General features: G+C 40.3%; 1 protein-coding gene across 3 annotated transcripts in view; it reads right to left on the bottom strand.

Annotated features, from left to right (window-relative positions):
* The window catches only part of znf827 (zinc finger protein 827), a 58,629-nt gene extending 40,907 nt beyond the window's left edge, over positions 1-17,722 (bottom strand). For all 3 annotated transcript variants that reach the window (XM_066718436.1, XM_066718435.1, XM_066718437.1), the window contains exon 1: positions 17,472-17,722. In XM_066718436.1, the coding sequence (XP_066574533.1) occupies positions 17,472-17,514 (43 nt within the window). In that variant the 5' untranslated portion in view covers positions 17,515-17,722. The remainder of the gene's footprint in view (positions 1-17,471) is intronic.
* Between the last annotated feature and the right edge of the window lie 214 nt (positions 17,723-17,936).

Here is a 17,936-nt window from a genome sequence, read left to right on the forward strand (position 1 = left end):
CCAGGGAGGCAATAAGGATAGGGTTAAGGTCTCTGTGGGTCATTAATATACACTTCATATATCAATATTCATAAGGCTCAGATAGCTGCCTGCCAGACAAGGGCGAATGAAGAAAGTGAATATTCTTGATAACCTATTAATATTCACAAACCTAAGAAAACATGTTGTCAAAGCAACAGGGCCTGTATATTGTCTCGGCCACACCTCAAACTTTGTAACCTGAATTTGAAGGGAGACCTCTTCACTGCTTTACTATGCAATATTTACAAATCACTAAGCAACAAAATATTAAGGAGGACTATTTCCACATCTCTGGGAAAGCTTATTTTCAGTTTTACTCAAATATTGGCATATTGGTTCGTAGGGCTATATTTTTGTGGATATTACACCTTGAATTAAAGCTCAATTTTAACCCCTTTCTGTAAATTAAGGTTAATTTCACGACAGAAACCCTGATGTGAACTGTGCTTGCCTTCTTGTTGCTTTCTGTTCCTCAAAAGAAGCAGCAAAATTGGTTGCCAAGCAACTGAACCTGGCTGGCCCACAGGGTTCGGCGTGGCCCCTCCACTGCAGGCCAGCAGGGGTCACTGTGGCCTGTCGAGGTGGGATTTAAAGCCTCAAGGACAAAACACTGAATGACACCATACAAAGAGCTACGTTTGGGCCAGAACTGCATCTTGTGACAAATGATTAAGAACAACTGAACAGTACCCACAGTATGTAAATAACATGAGGGTTTTTGGCAGTAATTTGTTAAAAGACCAGATAGAGCAAATACATTTACTGCATATGTATAGCTACCAAATGTTAGTAGTACAGTATTACTATTATTTATTCCTTAACAGGCAACCGTACCCAGATGCCCTTGCTGTTGACATGTCTTCTTCAGTGCTATAAATCATTTAACAAAAAATATTTCAAGTAATGGACAAAAAAGAATCAACATAAGTGAAGTCTTCATATGACTGGGAAATTCAATGTCAACCACATCAGTCTGAATTTCAAAGACATTTGGGCCTTATATGCTGAGGAAGCATACGTAAGCTTTCTGGATCATGGGATGTGTGTAAACTGTAAATATCAGACAGTAATCTCCCTCTCTGTGTGAATTAGGTCCCCAGCTACAGCTTCCATGTTTGCAAGCCAGTCTGTGGGATGCATTCAGTGAACAAGGGTTTTCTCACGAACTGCTGCACAGCAGAGTTCACAGAACGACTGCTGGAAAGCCCATGTGCCTTTGGGATTCAAGCGTGGTATCCATGTATACCAAAATTAGACACTCACTATAGGACGTTTCTTCCCACCTCACAGTAGAATTACTGGAGGGAACACTTGTTAAAATGCTGATATGCTAGTTTCTGGAGGCTACAAAAGCTCTTCAGTTTGTTCACACCTCGGCATACATCAATACATTGTCACCAGAGTTTAGGATTTTGGTGCAGAACATAATAAAATAAAAATAAAAATCGCCTAATAATGGATGTTTGTGGATGGTGGCATTCTGAACCTGAGGTTTCCTGCACACTTCATCTGAGCTCTCTCTGTGGTATAGCTCTCCAGATGCTGTGTCGCTTGTGACACAGACAGCATTTGGCAGGCTGACTCGCATTTTCACAAGGTCACAGCTCCAGACCAAACTCCAGAGGAGATCTGCTCTGCCTGAGGTGCGCTGGTTCTATTTTGAACCCCACAACCAAAGACTCCTTCTCAGTTTCTTCCAATGTCATTCATACCCATCCAGTCAAGAAATGACCTGAGATAAGCTCATTTAAACACAACACTGTCAGGAAATATTTAGAAAAACATCAATTTTCAAGAAAAACGTTGGCAACAGACAATGCATATCTTTTTTTGGTACTATCAGGTACTATCACTTCAATGCATCTCAAAACCAGAACTTCTAACACAATTAATAAAACGAAATGCAACCCCGGTTATCTGTAAAAGGAAGCACTGCGCAAGGGGGAGGGGTTTCTGCGCACTTCCACAGGAACCCGATGGAAAGTCACTCAATCAAAGCTACCATTGGCCCCTGCACTTGTCACTCAGAACAGGTCCCTTCCCACATCCTGTTCTATAAAACATGACGTCAGCGCAGGTTCATCCTCTTTTGCCGGGAGCTAGGACTCCCGCGCGACCTTGCAACCCTTGGGCAGTGCTTCCTTTTTCAGATAACCGGGGTTGCATACGCAACCTATCATCATCTGTCAAGTCGGAAGCACCGCCGAAGGGGGAGGGGTTACTGTATAACAAAACTGTCGCAAGGGAGGAGGCAGTGAGCTGATAAGGGAGCCTGCCCCGAGGTGCACCACTAGGGGGCCTCAGCAACAACTCCAGAGTTACCTCAGGGGCCCCATAGCGCATTATCATGGCAGTGAACTCAAGATCCAATAGGACCGGAGCCACAGACCCAATGAAAAAACAACAGAATACATAGCTGGCTAGTGAACAGAGTAGCTGAGCTGAACAACAATATACAATATATACATATCGCGTGATAGCAAGACCTTCATGCTGTCAGCGCGCAGCACAGGAGCATCCAACTCAACTGAATAGTACAGAGTGGAAGAGCTCCACTGTGCTGACAACTTAGATTTTGTACAAACGAACTATATATACCACGGGGTGCAGGAACGAACTCATGTGCCGCCCATGGAACACAGGAGTAGTTGCAGGGCTCTACAGTGTGAGCATTTTACTCGCATTTGCGAATAAAAATAATGTTGTGTGAGTGTGAAATACAATTTGGGCGCACAGTGCGAATACAATTTTTGAACTCTATAAGGAAAGACTACATTGAAATGATTATGATAATAACGATATTTTATACAAATCATTATTACGGTAGCAAATGTGGGAAATGTAGTTCGGCTGTGGATTGTCCCAATTAACCGAAGTTTCAGTTTCTTGAACTGGTGTGCGTCTCGCAAGCTACACCCGTTTCTTTACCTCCTCAACTACATTATTATACATTGTATTTATAACACGCTCTTATTATACCCACACGCTACACTCAAGCAAGAGTCAAAACAGACACAGCAAAGACAGGCAATCCAGCAGTACAGTACATACAGACAAAGTAAGCAAGAAAACAAGCAGCTAGGTTAGCCAATAAAGGGGAGCAAGGAATAAAAAGGCTGAAAAGATTATTTTAAAACTTGTAACTAACAGAGTTCCTTAACTTTTTCAAAAAGGTGATTAAGACATTTCTTTAAACCATCCTGTATAGGGGCGCTTCTCAGAGCCTCTGGAAGTGCACTGCACAGCCGTGGTGCATTATTACAGAAGGCTCGGACTATATGATCAAACTAGTGGCACAAATATTGAATTCAAAATATAAACGTATATCATAATCGGAAAACGTTTGAGTTTCGTTTTGAGTTTGCAATGGTGCTGCTGTGTGTGCATATATTTACACAGAGAGGTGCAGAACAGGGTGGGGGGTAAGGGTTGCATGAGCCACTGCCTCTTTTCTTTCCCCCAATTGCCCTATATGCCCCCCCCCCCCGCCCCGCCCCGTAAGCTATAAATCGCCGGTGTTCTGACAAACTGAGCTTCCTTATCAGGATGAGCTGACTGGTAGTCTGAAAAAAAATGGGCTACCGCTTGGAATGAGCTGCCCTGACTGAAAACACGAAGAAGCTCATCCTGTCAGTCAGAAAGCATCTGTCAGAATGGGCTTCGTGTGATTCTGAACCTTTTCCCGAGTGAGAACAAACCAGCCAGTCATCTAGATAATTGAGGATGCGGACCCCCTGGCAACTTGAAAAAAGTGCGTGGGGCAAGCGACAGGCCGAAGGAAAGAACAGCAAACTTGAATGCTCGGCCCTCGAAAGCTAAGTGGAGAAACTTCCTGTGCGCCTGCGCAATAGGGATGTGAAAGTAAGCATCTTTCAGATCCATCGTGGTGAACCAGTCGCCAAGGTTGATGGCCTGGGACATGGTGCGCAGGTTGAGCATCTTGAAACGCAACACCTTGAGGTGGCGGTTCAGGCCCCTCAGATCCAAGATGGGGCGGAAACCACCATCTTTCTTTGGCACAATGGGGAATAGAATCCCTCGTGCTGCCACGGAGGGGGCACTTCGCAGATTGCTCGTTTCTACAGGAGAGCGGCGATATTGACGCGAAGCGCTGTACACTGCAACAGGTCCCACACTCGTGTCCACACCATGCCTTGGAAAGGGTGTGGACGGGTTTGAAATTGCAGGGAGAAGCCAACTGATATAATTTGGAGCACCCAAGAGTCCTGGGCTCGAAGAGGAAAGGAACTTACTTACCCTAACTGTTATGCATGTGAATAACATATAAATTCAGATGAAGTGCATGACATATTCATGTGTTAATCCTGTGGAAGCCATACATTAATTTATGAGGAATCACACCAACTTATTTTAAAGTGTGACTGAATTTTGTATAATAATAAAAAATAATGTAGAGAGGTGGTAAATTAATGTAAAATCAAAGTAAATTTGATTTGTATTGCTACGACTGTCTAGGACTACCTTCACTACAAGTAGAATGTTATCCTTTGCAATTGTAAGAAGGCCCTGTTAACATAAAACAAGATAATGCAAATGCAGTATAATTACATTAGAAAGGTTACAATTGAGGAGGCCATTTTGCACTTTTGGTTGAACAGAACTAATCTCATACAGACATTTCTTGAAGGTACCAGATTCAGACACAAATGCAACTCTATTGCCGAGTGGTTTGTTCCAGATTCCCATGAATGTTTGTGTAAAGAAGTGCCTCTTAATTTCAGAAATAAATGCACACTGTGATCACAGATCCTTGTTCAATGCTGAGCTTGAAGTAGTGGTGCTACCCAAGCTGATTTAGATCAAACCAAATGTGATGCTGATGCACACAAACAATATATATTCAGCGTCAAACTGTTGTGCTACTGTTCCTTTTGTTTCGGACTGAAATATTGCTCCATGACACTATTGCCATATACCATAAATAGACCCAGGTAAATGTTTTTCCTTCTCCATTGTACTTTATAAAGATGGAGATAGCTTTGTCACCCAAAATGTCAAGTGTGTTTTGAGTGTTGTGCAACTGAGAATCAAACAAAATAATATTAAGATTAAACATTTACTTTACTGCATGGGTGGGCACATGCAGGGTTTGTTGTTGTTGTTGCTGGTTTTACGAAGTCTGCTGCAAAACTCAAAATGCTCAGCTAATCAGGTTAAGGTCTTTTGGTAAGGATTGCATTAGAAAAGTTGAATTCCAAGCATTAAATGATATAGTATAAGAAAATGAAATACAGCAAACAATGACTATACAGCAATAAAACAGTAGGTAATGTACATTCCAGTGTCTGCAATTCAGCTGGTCTGTATTGGATAAAAAGGAAAGGCCTCCAAGATGTTGGCGTGTCCAGCTCTGACTGTAACAGTTAGTGCGAGTCCCTTTCAAGAGCCCCCGCTAATGTTAACCATACACTACTATTAAAGGTTTTAAAAAGGCACATAGAATCCAATTAAATCAGCAAGGGAGACTGAGGTTGCTCTGCAGGTCAGCCCCCACATGATTCAAGTTAGGTTCCCTACCAATGCTATTGTGTAACTTATCCAGACATAACATCTCTGACCCCAAGATAGGTAAAATGGCCAGAACCATGAAACCATGTGAAAGGGACAGAGAGAGATAAACAAACAAGCAGGAAAATGTCTATAGGGTTTGGTCAAAGCAGTGTAACAAGTTAGCAAGGAAAAGATCACCTATAGTCTTTTTTTACCCTCTAAAAACAAATGTACCAGTACAACTACCAGCTTATACCAGCAAAACGCATCTTGAGGATATGACAATAATGAGAAGGTTGGGCACCCCACGATAAGAAAAAAAAATAATGTTAATTAAGTGTCCATGACAAGGCTGCAGGCTATTCTAATGAGCGCATGCACTGGTCTGTCTTTCTTGTTAATGCACAATGGACAATATGTTGGGTACGCAGCAGCTTGGCTGGGTGCGTGTCTCTGTAAATGACAAACAGTAAACTATGGCAGGAAGGTAATTCCATTAATTGGGGCACTCTCAGGATCTCATTCTCTCCTGTTAAAACACCCATCTAAATATATCCAGCTGTCTGAACCCGCAGTTATAAATTTGGCCTCTCATGATTTTATAGTCCATCAATCTGTTAAGTGGATTGTCTTTTTTCTTTTTTTTCCCCTTTTTTCTTTTTGCCTCACCAAGCAACGTAATCGCAATGTAAATTGATCGTAATACATCCATTTCAGAATGCATGTTTCTTTATTTCATTGAATTATTTCATATCTATCATGTGTCTTCATGTTGCACATTTTTCTTTCTATTTTTAGTCAAACGTATCAGAGATGTAATTTATTCATACGTTAGAGCCTACAGGCATTATGCCCAATATTTCATTTTAAAACAACTGACACTCAGAAACACCCCTTGTTTTAGAGTACAGTATCTTTACAGGATTTCTGTTACCGGAAATATTTGTATAGAGACTGGGTAGGATGGATGCAGAGCATCTGAACATTGACTATATTCATTTGAAAGGCTGGGGAAATGGTTGATTAATTCTAAAATAACAATGGAAAAGTTGCAAATCAATATATGTCTCAGGAAGACATAAGGCCACCTTCTGGATTTTCTGGTTAAAAGCTATATACTGACATCAACTCAAGAAGCCCTAGAAATCCAGTTCCTAGGTCTTCTCCAGAGGAGTCATAACTACTCTTATTCTGCAAGGACTGAGCTCCATTATGGGATGAAGCAATAATAACACTGCAAGATCTTAATACTAACAAGAAACTGCATGGTTAAAGTAAATATCTCAAATCTCTTTTCTTTTTTTTCCCTTTTTTCTTTTTGCCTCACCAAGCAACGTAATCGCAATGTAAATTGATCGTAATACATCCATTTCAGAATGCATGTTTCTTTATTTCATTTAATTATTTCATATCTATCATGCATCTTCATGTTGGGTTGTCAGGTGCCCTTCAAGTAATGTACCTCCATGAAGAACCTGTGCGCCACTGCTTGACAGAGCTGAGCTTCGAGGGGTGCTTGTGGAGTCGTCTAGATATTACAAGAGGTTTTGGTGTACTATTACGTAGGCCTAATTATTCTGTGAAAAACTAGTCTAAAGCATCTTTCTCTTTTTGCAAGGTTTACATTTTGCAGTTTCTAAATAAAACTGTAAACCTATATATAGCTGTTAGTAGCGGCCTTGTAATATAAACCCGCTCTAGAGTTAAATTGCTTTAAAACCGTTGTACAATACTACTGTTAACCTAGCAATGGAGAAGCTAATAGGGGCATGACAGATGATTTCAGTTCCCATGAATGTGGAGTGAGAACGTTGTCTGAAATTGTAGTGCCTATATCATGGCAGTTTTGTTGTAATAAAATGTATTACTTATTACCCGCTGTACATTTCAACTATTGCCTAGGAAGTTTGTGGACAGCCAAGCCACTTAAGGCAATTTGCCAGAGGTGAAACAGGAAGGAGATGTTTTGTTGTAGGCAGCAGAAAGACATAACTCACCCACGTTTTTCTGTTAGTTATACAGACAGTCATAGCTTTCTTTACTTACTGTTTTTATTTTTTAAAATATATATATATGCTAATATCATTTTAGTTGCAAATGTGACATCCACATCTTTCAAGTAGCAGCTTTGATATTCAAAATATCAAATATACAGGAAACTAGATTGTTTTCAAGAAGAAAATGTTTTGTTTTTCTTCTTCAGTGAAACATATGCCTACTGTTATGTTAACTAGACTTACACTAACAAATAAAAACTGAATATGGATCATTATGTGCCAACAGAAATACAAATGGGGCATTTTGCTGACTAACCATCACTGATTTTGCTAGAATCATCCACGTGGAGGAGGCTTTTGAACTGGCGGAGTTAAATTTTTTTAGAAAAAAAATATTAAAAAAAAGATTCTCACAAATGTCAAGTGAATAATGGTTGTGAAAAAGGACCTTTACCAGAATAATCACCCTGCTCACAACTAGGGCACTACTTTCATGTGTAGCAGTTTTTTCAACTTGTAAAGAATAAGATTTTCAAAAAACAGAATAGGAGATGTGTCCATCACATTTTTGACATTTGTTGGGTTGTTTTTTGATGGATGCACACCCCATCAATGTTTTCACTAGATCCCAGACCAGGCAATGCACAAATTCTGTTTTTTTATTTTATTCCTTTACATATCAAGAAAAGAAAAAACAATTAGAAAATGGAGCAAGAAATTTGACAATCCAACCCAAATCCAGACATTACAGTGGACTTGTGGAAAGCAGAAGCGATCTACAGTACAGTAAACATACCAGGGACTTATCTCAGAGAATACAGCAAGGCTTGACTGCACTGAATAATAGCCCAGTCACCCGAAAAGATGGCTTTTTAAAGTAGTATCAGGATGACAGGAGTTTGGCATAACAGCCTGCAGCCATGCCTCTTTGGATCTGATCCTGTCGTTTCGAAGACACTAACCTGGATTGGTCCTGATCACTCTTGAAATGGGGAACCACTTTGTGGGAATTAAAATCACAGCACTGCAGAAGAATCCCTCCTACATTTTTAAAAATGATTTTGAGCTTACAACTTTGTCACATCCCCATTAAGTACCGGCATACATGTTACATCTATGCAGCATTGAACGGCTTAACATATCCTCTGCTGTAACTGATGCCGTCAATGTTGGCATCCAGTCACACTTCTGCTTGAGAAAGGTTTGCAATGAGGACCATAATTTCTCACACAATAAGGAAGAAAACAGCATCACCAAGTTCAATGTTCAATACCTACAATGATTAATTCAAGTTACGACACTGTTAAGAATGTATTATTCAGTAAATTACACAATTAGCTTACCTTTGAAGTACAACTGTTAGATCTAAAACCTGTAATTAAAACTTTCACCCACCTGCCAATCACAAATTAAATACTCAGTATTGGATGGTGGGTTTGCATTATTAAAAAGGTAAATACACTGTCAAATAACAATCCTAAATTGAGTAGAGTGACCATGTGTTTGTAATAGACAGCTCAAGTCCACCTGACTTGAACTAGCAATCGAGTTACTCTAATAGACCACTACTCTATTTGCAGATTTTCAAATATCAATTTCTCCCTGTCTGTGTGCGCTCAGCCACAGATATTCCATTTCTTTAAACCCTTGATTTGACTAAATAGGAAGTATGGCTACACAAACATGAGGGAACTCTCTAATTTATATTTTTCTTGAGGTAGCAACATTTTTATGTCATGTGAACTTTTAGTAACAGAAACAAAATTGTGTAAAAATGCATACATATCTCATAAGTAAATAGATAGACAGACAAATATAATTTGAAAATATTTGTATGTACTATGTGCCTGTATGTAGCATAGCCACAATCTGGCTCACACTTTTTAAGATTACATCATCTCATTCATGCACCCAAGTGGAATATCATCCTTATATCACTGGCCAGAGAACAACACATGCTGGCTTCCTTTTACTCAGTGAAAATTAAGTTCCCAATATGACTTCTTTTTCCCTTGGAAAAAGACAATATTTGAGAAAAGCTATTTTCTGTAGAGCCATTAGGGCAAATGTTATCATGAAAAACCTTGGTTTGGAAAGCTGGAAATGTTTTAAGTTTTCAGGAGATGGTCAAAATGTATGATAATTAACTATCACTGATCACAATAATGTTATCAACATAAAATGTAATTTTAATGTGACTTGTTGGAAAAATCCCAATCAAATTTCAACCTAAATAAAGTGTCTGAATCAAAGGGTACTTGAAATGTAGCAATGTTGAAAATGATCGGGTCTGCCAAAAACACCAAAAACCCTACTGTTGTAATGATCGTCTTGATTTGCCACAGAATTCAACTTACATCAAATTTTGATACAAGAATACACGACTGGAAAGAATTCAATGCTACATTTCCAGGAACACTAACGGTGACTATATTAAATGAATGATAATGTGCAAACTACTGCCTATAATGAGGGTGTAATTCCAGGCAGAATTGCATGCAGCAGTTAACTAGGCAAAAGCAAATGACACACTCTGGCCTGACAAACAGATCTTGAGCAGTGTGCCAAATTATGTTTTAAATGTTTTTGTAGAAGTGTAAACCCTTGCTAGAAAACATTATGAAGGAAATGTAAATGTCCATACACTACTGCCCCTTTCCTAACAATTAATGAAATAGCATGGTATGTAGCCAAGAGCTAGGGAAAGCAAATTGTTTTCCTTTTTAAAGATGGCAACTGAAATTCTATAATTAACATCATATTGCCACATTGGTATTGAAAAATATGTTGTCATGATTTTCCCTCTCATTGTGATTCACAATAGTCTTTTCTGTGCAGTTCCTAGAAATTGCTTGACCTTCACAGTGCTTTTAGTACACTCAGCTGCACTTTGTTATGCTTTTAGCACAGATTCTGCACACTTTTAACTTTGTTAATGTAATACACAGGTATAATTTTCGCCATCGTTATTTCTTCCCTATGAAAGAGCTTTCGAGCCATCAAGTATGATGTGAGATATTTAGAGCAGACCGAGACAGATGGGTGACCAAAACACATCCTAAAACCAAGTCAAAAATTGGATTGTACCAGACATCAAACCAGACTGTCATCTAACAGGAAAAATATGACTTGAAATCATAACCTTGTTCAGTGTTGATTAAGTGAAAATGTGCTTCCTAAATAAATAGGGCACTTGATTTAAATCAATTAGTGGCCATTGCCAAATAAGGGATGCCTATAAAATGAAAGTGTTCTGGTAAAAAATATTTTTAAAATTCTCCCCTCAAATTATTATATTCCCATCAGGTTCAACATTGGTGGGGGGCCATTAGGGCTTGGCTCCCCTCCACCCAAGCACAGTAGTGGACAATAATGCACATGAAACAGTTGCAGCAAACCACAACTGATTTTAATTCCAGGTTAGTAAAGCTCAGAGACTGCTAGTTGCCCAACCTCATGTGTAACACCATAAACAGCTTAAGGACACTTGGGTTGCAGACACACAGATGCAGCTCCAGCATGTGAAATTCAAACATCCTTCATTCACTGTCATTAATGGAGCTTTGCGATTTCAAACTGCAACCCATGCTGCCACCTTTTCATAATCCACAGTTTCCCCCCAAAGGAATCAGCTGTCTGCACCACCGGATGCATCGGCTCTGTTCAACGCCTGGCAGCAATTCTTCCTCAGTTCTGCCCAAGACCAGAAGCTTCAACACAACATTATCCTCACGGAAAACGGTGGAAACACCAAAATATCAGCCTTTGTAGTGGTATTACATGCTTTCTGGAAAAGTAAATGTGGTGGCCTTGAAAAGCACGTGTGTCCTGTTGAACACATTAAGAGTTTCTCTGCTTCGTGGTGGTATAAATGCAAATTGTGATCTACTTAAAGGCCTGTGGTTTTGAGTTTCTGTGCTTCCTGGATTCACCAGGAGGCACAGTGTCTGAAGGCCTTGTGCCTCCAACCACCCAGGAAGTCAGGTGGTTTCACAACTATTATACAATGCAATATAAAGTGTGTTACTATGTCAATGAAAGCACAGGAGGAAAAGCAATAACATTCCCTGCACACTTCAGTGTTTTGCTTTCAAGACCCGACTTTTTTTAACTCAATATCATACCACTGGGTTGGAAGGAAACGGATGAACAGAATTCCACTAGGAAACTACTATTAAGCTAATTATAAATGTATTATAAGCCTGAACAGATTGGTTTTATTTTTGGAGCACTTCTGAATTAATGGTTTCAACAATCAGTGACTTTACATGATTATCTTTCCTCTTCTATTCTTCGAGTCCTAAACTGCTGTTCAGGCCAATTTGCCTGTGCTCTCTCTCACAGTTCCAGAAGAAGCGGAGAAACTCATGTGTGTTGTCCCAATGGAGCTGCTGGGTCACTCAGCTTTCTGAGCTTTGGCTGTGCAAGGGGGAGCTGTTGAGAAGCTCTGACTAGTACCCCAAGTGGATCCTATCTCAGTCACTTCTTAACTCTGGGATTTAGGCTTTTAGCAGGTATGCCACTTGAGATAGTCCACAGAATTAACATCCCGCCGTGCTAGCAGCTTGCAGTGGATGAACAACATTAGCTTGAATGCAAAATAAGTTCCAAATTGGAAGGCAAGCAATTACCAAACAAATAAAAAATACTAAAATTAAAACAAAGACACAATCAGGATGCACTGATTGCCTAAATTTCATAAAATCAAATACATAAATCAGCATTATTAAATATAATCCCTTTTCTCAACTGTTCAGGCTGAAATGAACTCCTAGTTGGTGAATCACATGCATTTTAGTTCTGCTGTTTAGCAACTGGATAGCACAGGCTCCCCCAGCTTGCACTGTGCTCCTTCCCTCGTGCCGCCAGGGGTTAAATGCCTGCTACAGCAGGGACAGAGGCACTTGTGTGGTACAGCACCACAACACAGAAAACGCCCAGAGCTGTTTGTAGCTTCCCCCCTTCCCGGCTGAAATACTGAGTCTTTCCCTATGAATTGCTGCCAACAGTATGTCTGCTGCTCCTGTGAGATCCTTATTACTCAGTGTAAAGCACAGTAGCCAAAGGGCTGCTCTCAGTGCTGTAGATCTTAATGTTGTGGCTTGTCAAAATGCTTAAAATCTCTAGGAGAAGCACACCTATTTCAATCTGGGATTTTAATGAAGAACTTTGTGCTGACTGGACTAATGAAATGTCTCATTGTGGTGGCAGACACCACTAAATGCAAGGAAAGGAGAATTTCTGAATAACATTTTTATCTTTAAATTAGAACTCTAAGCTGTAAGGATAGATCTCTATACACCTGCATATCTGTGAATGAACAGATTGAAAATTCTTCTCTTACTTTAGATTTATTATCATTATTAAAACAACTTATTTTCAAGCCCTTGCACAGAAGCATACGATTAAACCTAGCTCTTATTGACCCCATTAGCCAGTATTTTGTGTAATTAATTTGGGAAATCTGCAATCTCTCTCCACACACACACGCGCACACACACACACACACAAATTGCCACAGATATAAACAGATGTAGCGGAAAACAATAAGATATCTCACAGGTAATGATCCGTCATATTAAGCACTTATTAAATGATGCATTTCAATCGAGGATCGATTTAGAAGGAGCAACAGAGTTACTTTATTACAGTTCCAATATTGAACCTGCTGAACTTCAGAGCAGCGCAGTGCTTTGAGATGATTTTATCACTCATGACGCCTCATAACCTTTAATTGTATTTCTCTGTATTGCACATGTTGGAGAAAACTGAAGGCGTTTAACCAGTTGCATCTGAACACCTCTATGCATGGGATCCGATTGGCTGTATTGAGATCTATGCTACTGTATGTCCCCCACTCTGCTGTTGCCTTGGAAAAAAGAAAAGGTCTGTATTGTGAGTCATTTCACCTCAGCTCAGCAGATACTCTGTGACAGCTCGACCAACTTGGTTTTGGCTGAAATTCTGCACAAATCAGGTGCCAAGATTGAGATGGAAAACCCCTCATGTTTTCCTTTTCCCTTAATGCAAAGTTTCCAGGCCCTAGGCCAGCCGAGGTCATAACAGTCACTGCAGGGGGAAGAGTCACAATCACTCACCACTGAAGAGAGATACTGCACCATTCAGTCAATTTTTATTGACTGGCACAGTTCAGGAGAAAACTGGCCCCTTTGCTAATACTGTACATAAATACAATGTCCTAAAGTAAAATAGAGAAATGCAAAAAAAGGCCTCTTAAAAACTAGCTTTAAAAGAAAGGTTTGACAGTCTGATTGTCGAAGTGAAATGTTATCCTCAAGGGAGAAGATTATGTCCACTTAATTGAACAAGAACGTATGCTTTTACAATCCTGCTATTCTTCAGTCCACGATATTCAATATCCGAAACTCGGCTGAGACAGCGTGATGTAAACAGCAGAAATAGACATAGCAGGCATGTTGACCTTACATAACCTCTCACCTTACCGTGCACATGAAAGAAAGGTCTGAATGTGCCTGACTAATTTACCAAATGAATATGAAGGCGTTTCAGAAATGAGTTCCATTTAGTTTCAGGTTAAAAGCTGCTGGAGGAAAACACCGCTGTATTCACAATGAACAGGAAACAGTCTATTGGTACAAAATTCACTGTGCTTTACTTAAAAAAAAAAAGTATAGCAACAGAAATGGGAAAATAAAAACATCACTGTTTCATATGCAGTAGATTTACTGTGGTGAAAATGTAGGCCTACAAAAAGGGACAATGCTGTAATAGGTCAGAGCTCTTTCGAGTAGAACAATGTGTCAGTTTAAATAGTTTGGCCACTTAACTATTTAAAGCCTAGGGCCTAATCCGTGTCTAAAGTAGGGATGTATAATCAAAACAAGTTGTTCATTAATCCATGCAGTATATTTTTCTTTTTAACATTTTATACACACTTGCAGAGGAAACATTTCTAATAAAATTGCAAGGCAATTTTCCAGCTCAGTGTGCTGTTATAGGCTATATTTCAATAATTTCATAGTACACCTTTTATACTTTTCTGATTTCTGAAAATAACAAAAAAGAGAAGAAAGAATACACTGCAGAAATGAAATTAAAATCATGCAAATACAGTATATTTAGTAACAAAACCATTCACCTAATTTAAAGTGTACAGTATCTGGCCTGCTAGAAAAGGTGCAGCCCTTATGAGCACTTCAAAGACATGTTGGGATTTTCCCCCCTCTCCTTGTCTTGGCTGGTGCTGGAGTTTTTGGAAGTCAAACTGAACAATTACCAAATCATTTAAAAATAGCTGCTCTGTAGTTCAGATGCTCTGTTCTTCCAAACGTATACAGGGCAACATCCAAATATAACCAAACCTACTGAAAGCACACCAAAGGCTATGCAGACACACACACAAGGAAGCTTTTGCTTTGAATTTAGGACAATAAAGGTTCCCTTTTAATGTATTTGTAAATGTAATTGTCAGACCACCATGTGCTGGGGTTGTCCTTAGAGGTAAAAGTTGACTACCACAAGAAAGGTCTCAGATGGTTACCTTTAACACACTCTTTGTGACTGGGAAGCACAGAACTGCAGACAATGATATGAGCGTCTGTGAATTCTTATTCTGACATCAAATAAATCTAAAACAGCACAAAGAACACGGAGCATACTAACAAGAGAAAAGCCACAGACACTGAAAAATCGATCTGCAATAAGTACATGTGGACTAAATCTAAAATTGAAGTCTGCCTTATTGTACCCTTATGAGAGAGTGCGATTTCCAATAAGATTGTTGACTACCAAAAAAAAAAAAAGCCCAAAGGTCTCTGCGTTGTCCACAGGCCGAATTTCATGTGCTCATGCAGGTAGATTAATTTTCAGGAAACAAAAGGCAGATTTGCGATTATATTTGCTTGATAACCAGTTTAAAATATGATAAAGTGTGCACCTTGCTCAAACCTACAGATGTGTATATTTTCAGACTAATAAACTAAATGCATATCAAATAATCAGTAGCTTGAGGTTTAACACTTAAATTTAACATTCAAAGACTGTTGTTCATTTTCCTAATAATACTTAATATAAAAGGAGAATATTGGAAGGAGTACAATCATGTTATCCTATAGTCTACAGAGATAGTATAAAGCCATGCACTTTACATTATATCGTATAAGATAACTTACAGTCTTAAGATTAGTGGTAGCATTTTCTTTACAACAGGACGGTGCAAAACAAGTCCTGGAGGAGCAGAGACGCCTGGATTTCATTCCACCTGTGCTCTCAATTACCTAATATAGCTAGCGGATCCTGTAACTGAACAAAGTGAACATCTATCTATTTCGTGTTACTTGTAAACCATGCTTCTCTTCAGCCTTTTAAGACTTGTGTGTTGCTTAATGCTTCCACACTACCTCTACAGTTCAATACAGACCATGTGTGAGAGAAATACAGTTTTGATTAAAACACAAACCAAAAATAAATAAATAAATACATAAAACCAGCTTCACATTCACAAGGCAATGTTTAACACATAACACGACTCTATAATTAGTACTGATTTCACATCAAATCAACCTTGTTTAACCTTACTGTTGCTTTAGGGACGCTATTCTTTGAAGGCTGCACAAGAAGATCCTTGGGTGGGATTCAAGTCTTGGCTTTGTCAGTGCTTCAATCTCTGCGTTGCATATGCGGTGTATTAATGAGATGTACACATGCATAACCCAAGTACAATTCAACACAACTTCATATATATCAAGTTAGTCACATATTAATAGGAAGAAAGGCTTGATGTGCCCACACGGTGTGCAATCATTTAGATGCATGTTACTCCCTCTGAATACCAGATCCAATTGAAACATACCAAATGCATTGCGCATACATGATGCATATGGATGGATGTGTGTGTTTGCTGGCTTGATCATTATTCTAGCACTAACATTACACATTTTGTCGCGCTTGTGGCTCTACAATGATGCTGTTGTGCAATACATTACACACTGAAGTCTTTGGATCAATGGGTTCAGATCCACCTACGGGAACCTCTAGTGGACAGACAGTGCAATTGCATTTTTATTTTATTTTTTCATTTGACTGGTAAAAGCACAACCTAAACACCGTACGCAGGGTCAAATGAACACCAAATAACGATTGCTAGCCCCTCCGTAGCCAACTTCAGCGCATTGCTAACCACAAAGGCTCAGTCCCCTGCCTCTCCTGCAGTCGGGGGAAGTGCCATCTTGCCTGCATGCCTGCGTTATTGATCGCAGTCTGTCTGCAATGAATGGCTGCAAAGAGGGGGGAGAGAGAGAAGAGGAGAGAGAGAAAAAACCCTGAACTTCAGGTGACCGACCATGGCTTTGACACAGGCAGCCTGCAGACATGAACCCTTCTGCACTGGGAGGGGTGGAAGAAAACACGGCTGGCAAAACAGCCCCGTCGCCCCGCTTTAACACAACCGCAAGTAAAAGCGCCCGATCGGGGGGGAAGAAAGTTAGATGTTTTACACTGAAAGAGGAAATAAGTTGCGCCGGATCGCACTATCGCCGGGGCAGGGAAGCCGGAGTCTAGCCTGGCTCGTCTGATCCGACTGACCCTTCATTTTATTGCGGCCAGATCCTCAGATCCTCCCCTTTCCCTTGCAGGAGGGAGAGAGAGACACTTCCACGGACAGATTCACAAAAACCGCTCAGCCATGATGCCGTTTACTGTCAACACACACGCCGACTGACCGCAACCTTTAGGAGAAACGGGACCTTTATCGACCGTGCGGCATGAAAAGACAGTTTATAACGCACTCGCTCGCTCCTCATCGCCAACATGGCTGCCTAGCACAGACCTCCAAAGGGGGAAAAAAAGAAGCAGAAATAACCTCCGCCGTGTCTTTGTCCGTTTCACCTCTTTAACCCTAAACTACTGCGGAAAACACGGCGAGAGCCATTTCCAACCGTACAAAAGCCGAGATCGACTTACGTGAAGGCAGGCGCTTGGGTTGCTCCTGCTTCCTCCTGGGCATTTTCCCCCCTTTTTCACATTCTCCTCCTTGTTTAGGGATAAGAAGAAAACATGATTTCTCCCATTGAAATGGTGTGCGAGTGCGGTGGCAGGGACTGGCCGTGCACCTGGCTGTCCCCGGCTCGCAGTGGCTGGGAGGAGGAGGCGGCGGTGTTGTTGTTGCCGTGTCTTGACTATGGCTGCTCTCTGTGTATGTGTGTCTCGCAGCCCCTAACTAACACTAATGCCGGGATCAAAGGGCAGCACAGCGGAGCGGCTCGGCGCCTCGCAGGCAGGCAAACGCACAAGGTGCCCCCAAGCTTTCAGGGTGTCCTACTGACTGTTGCAACTTAAACGTGGTGTGATGTGCACCCTTCTATACATATTGCAGTTCTAACATGTGCATTATAGCATATTCCCGTTTTAAAACATTTGCGGTTTATT

This window comes from Amia ocellicauda, chromosome 12 (genome assembly GCF_036373705.1).
Source record: "Amia ocellicauda isolate fAmiCal2 chromosome 12, fAmiCal2.hap1, whole genome shotgun sequence".
Classification (NCBI taxonomy): domain Eukaryota; kingdom Metazoa; phylum Chordata; class Actinopteri; order Amiiformes; family Amiidae; genus Amia; species Amia ocellicauda.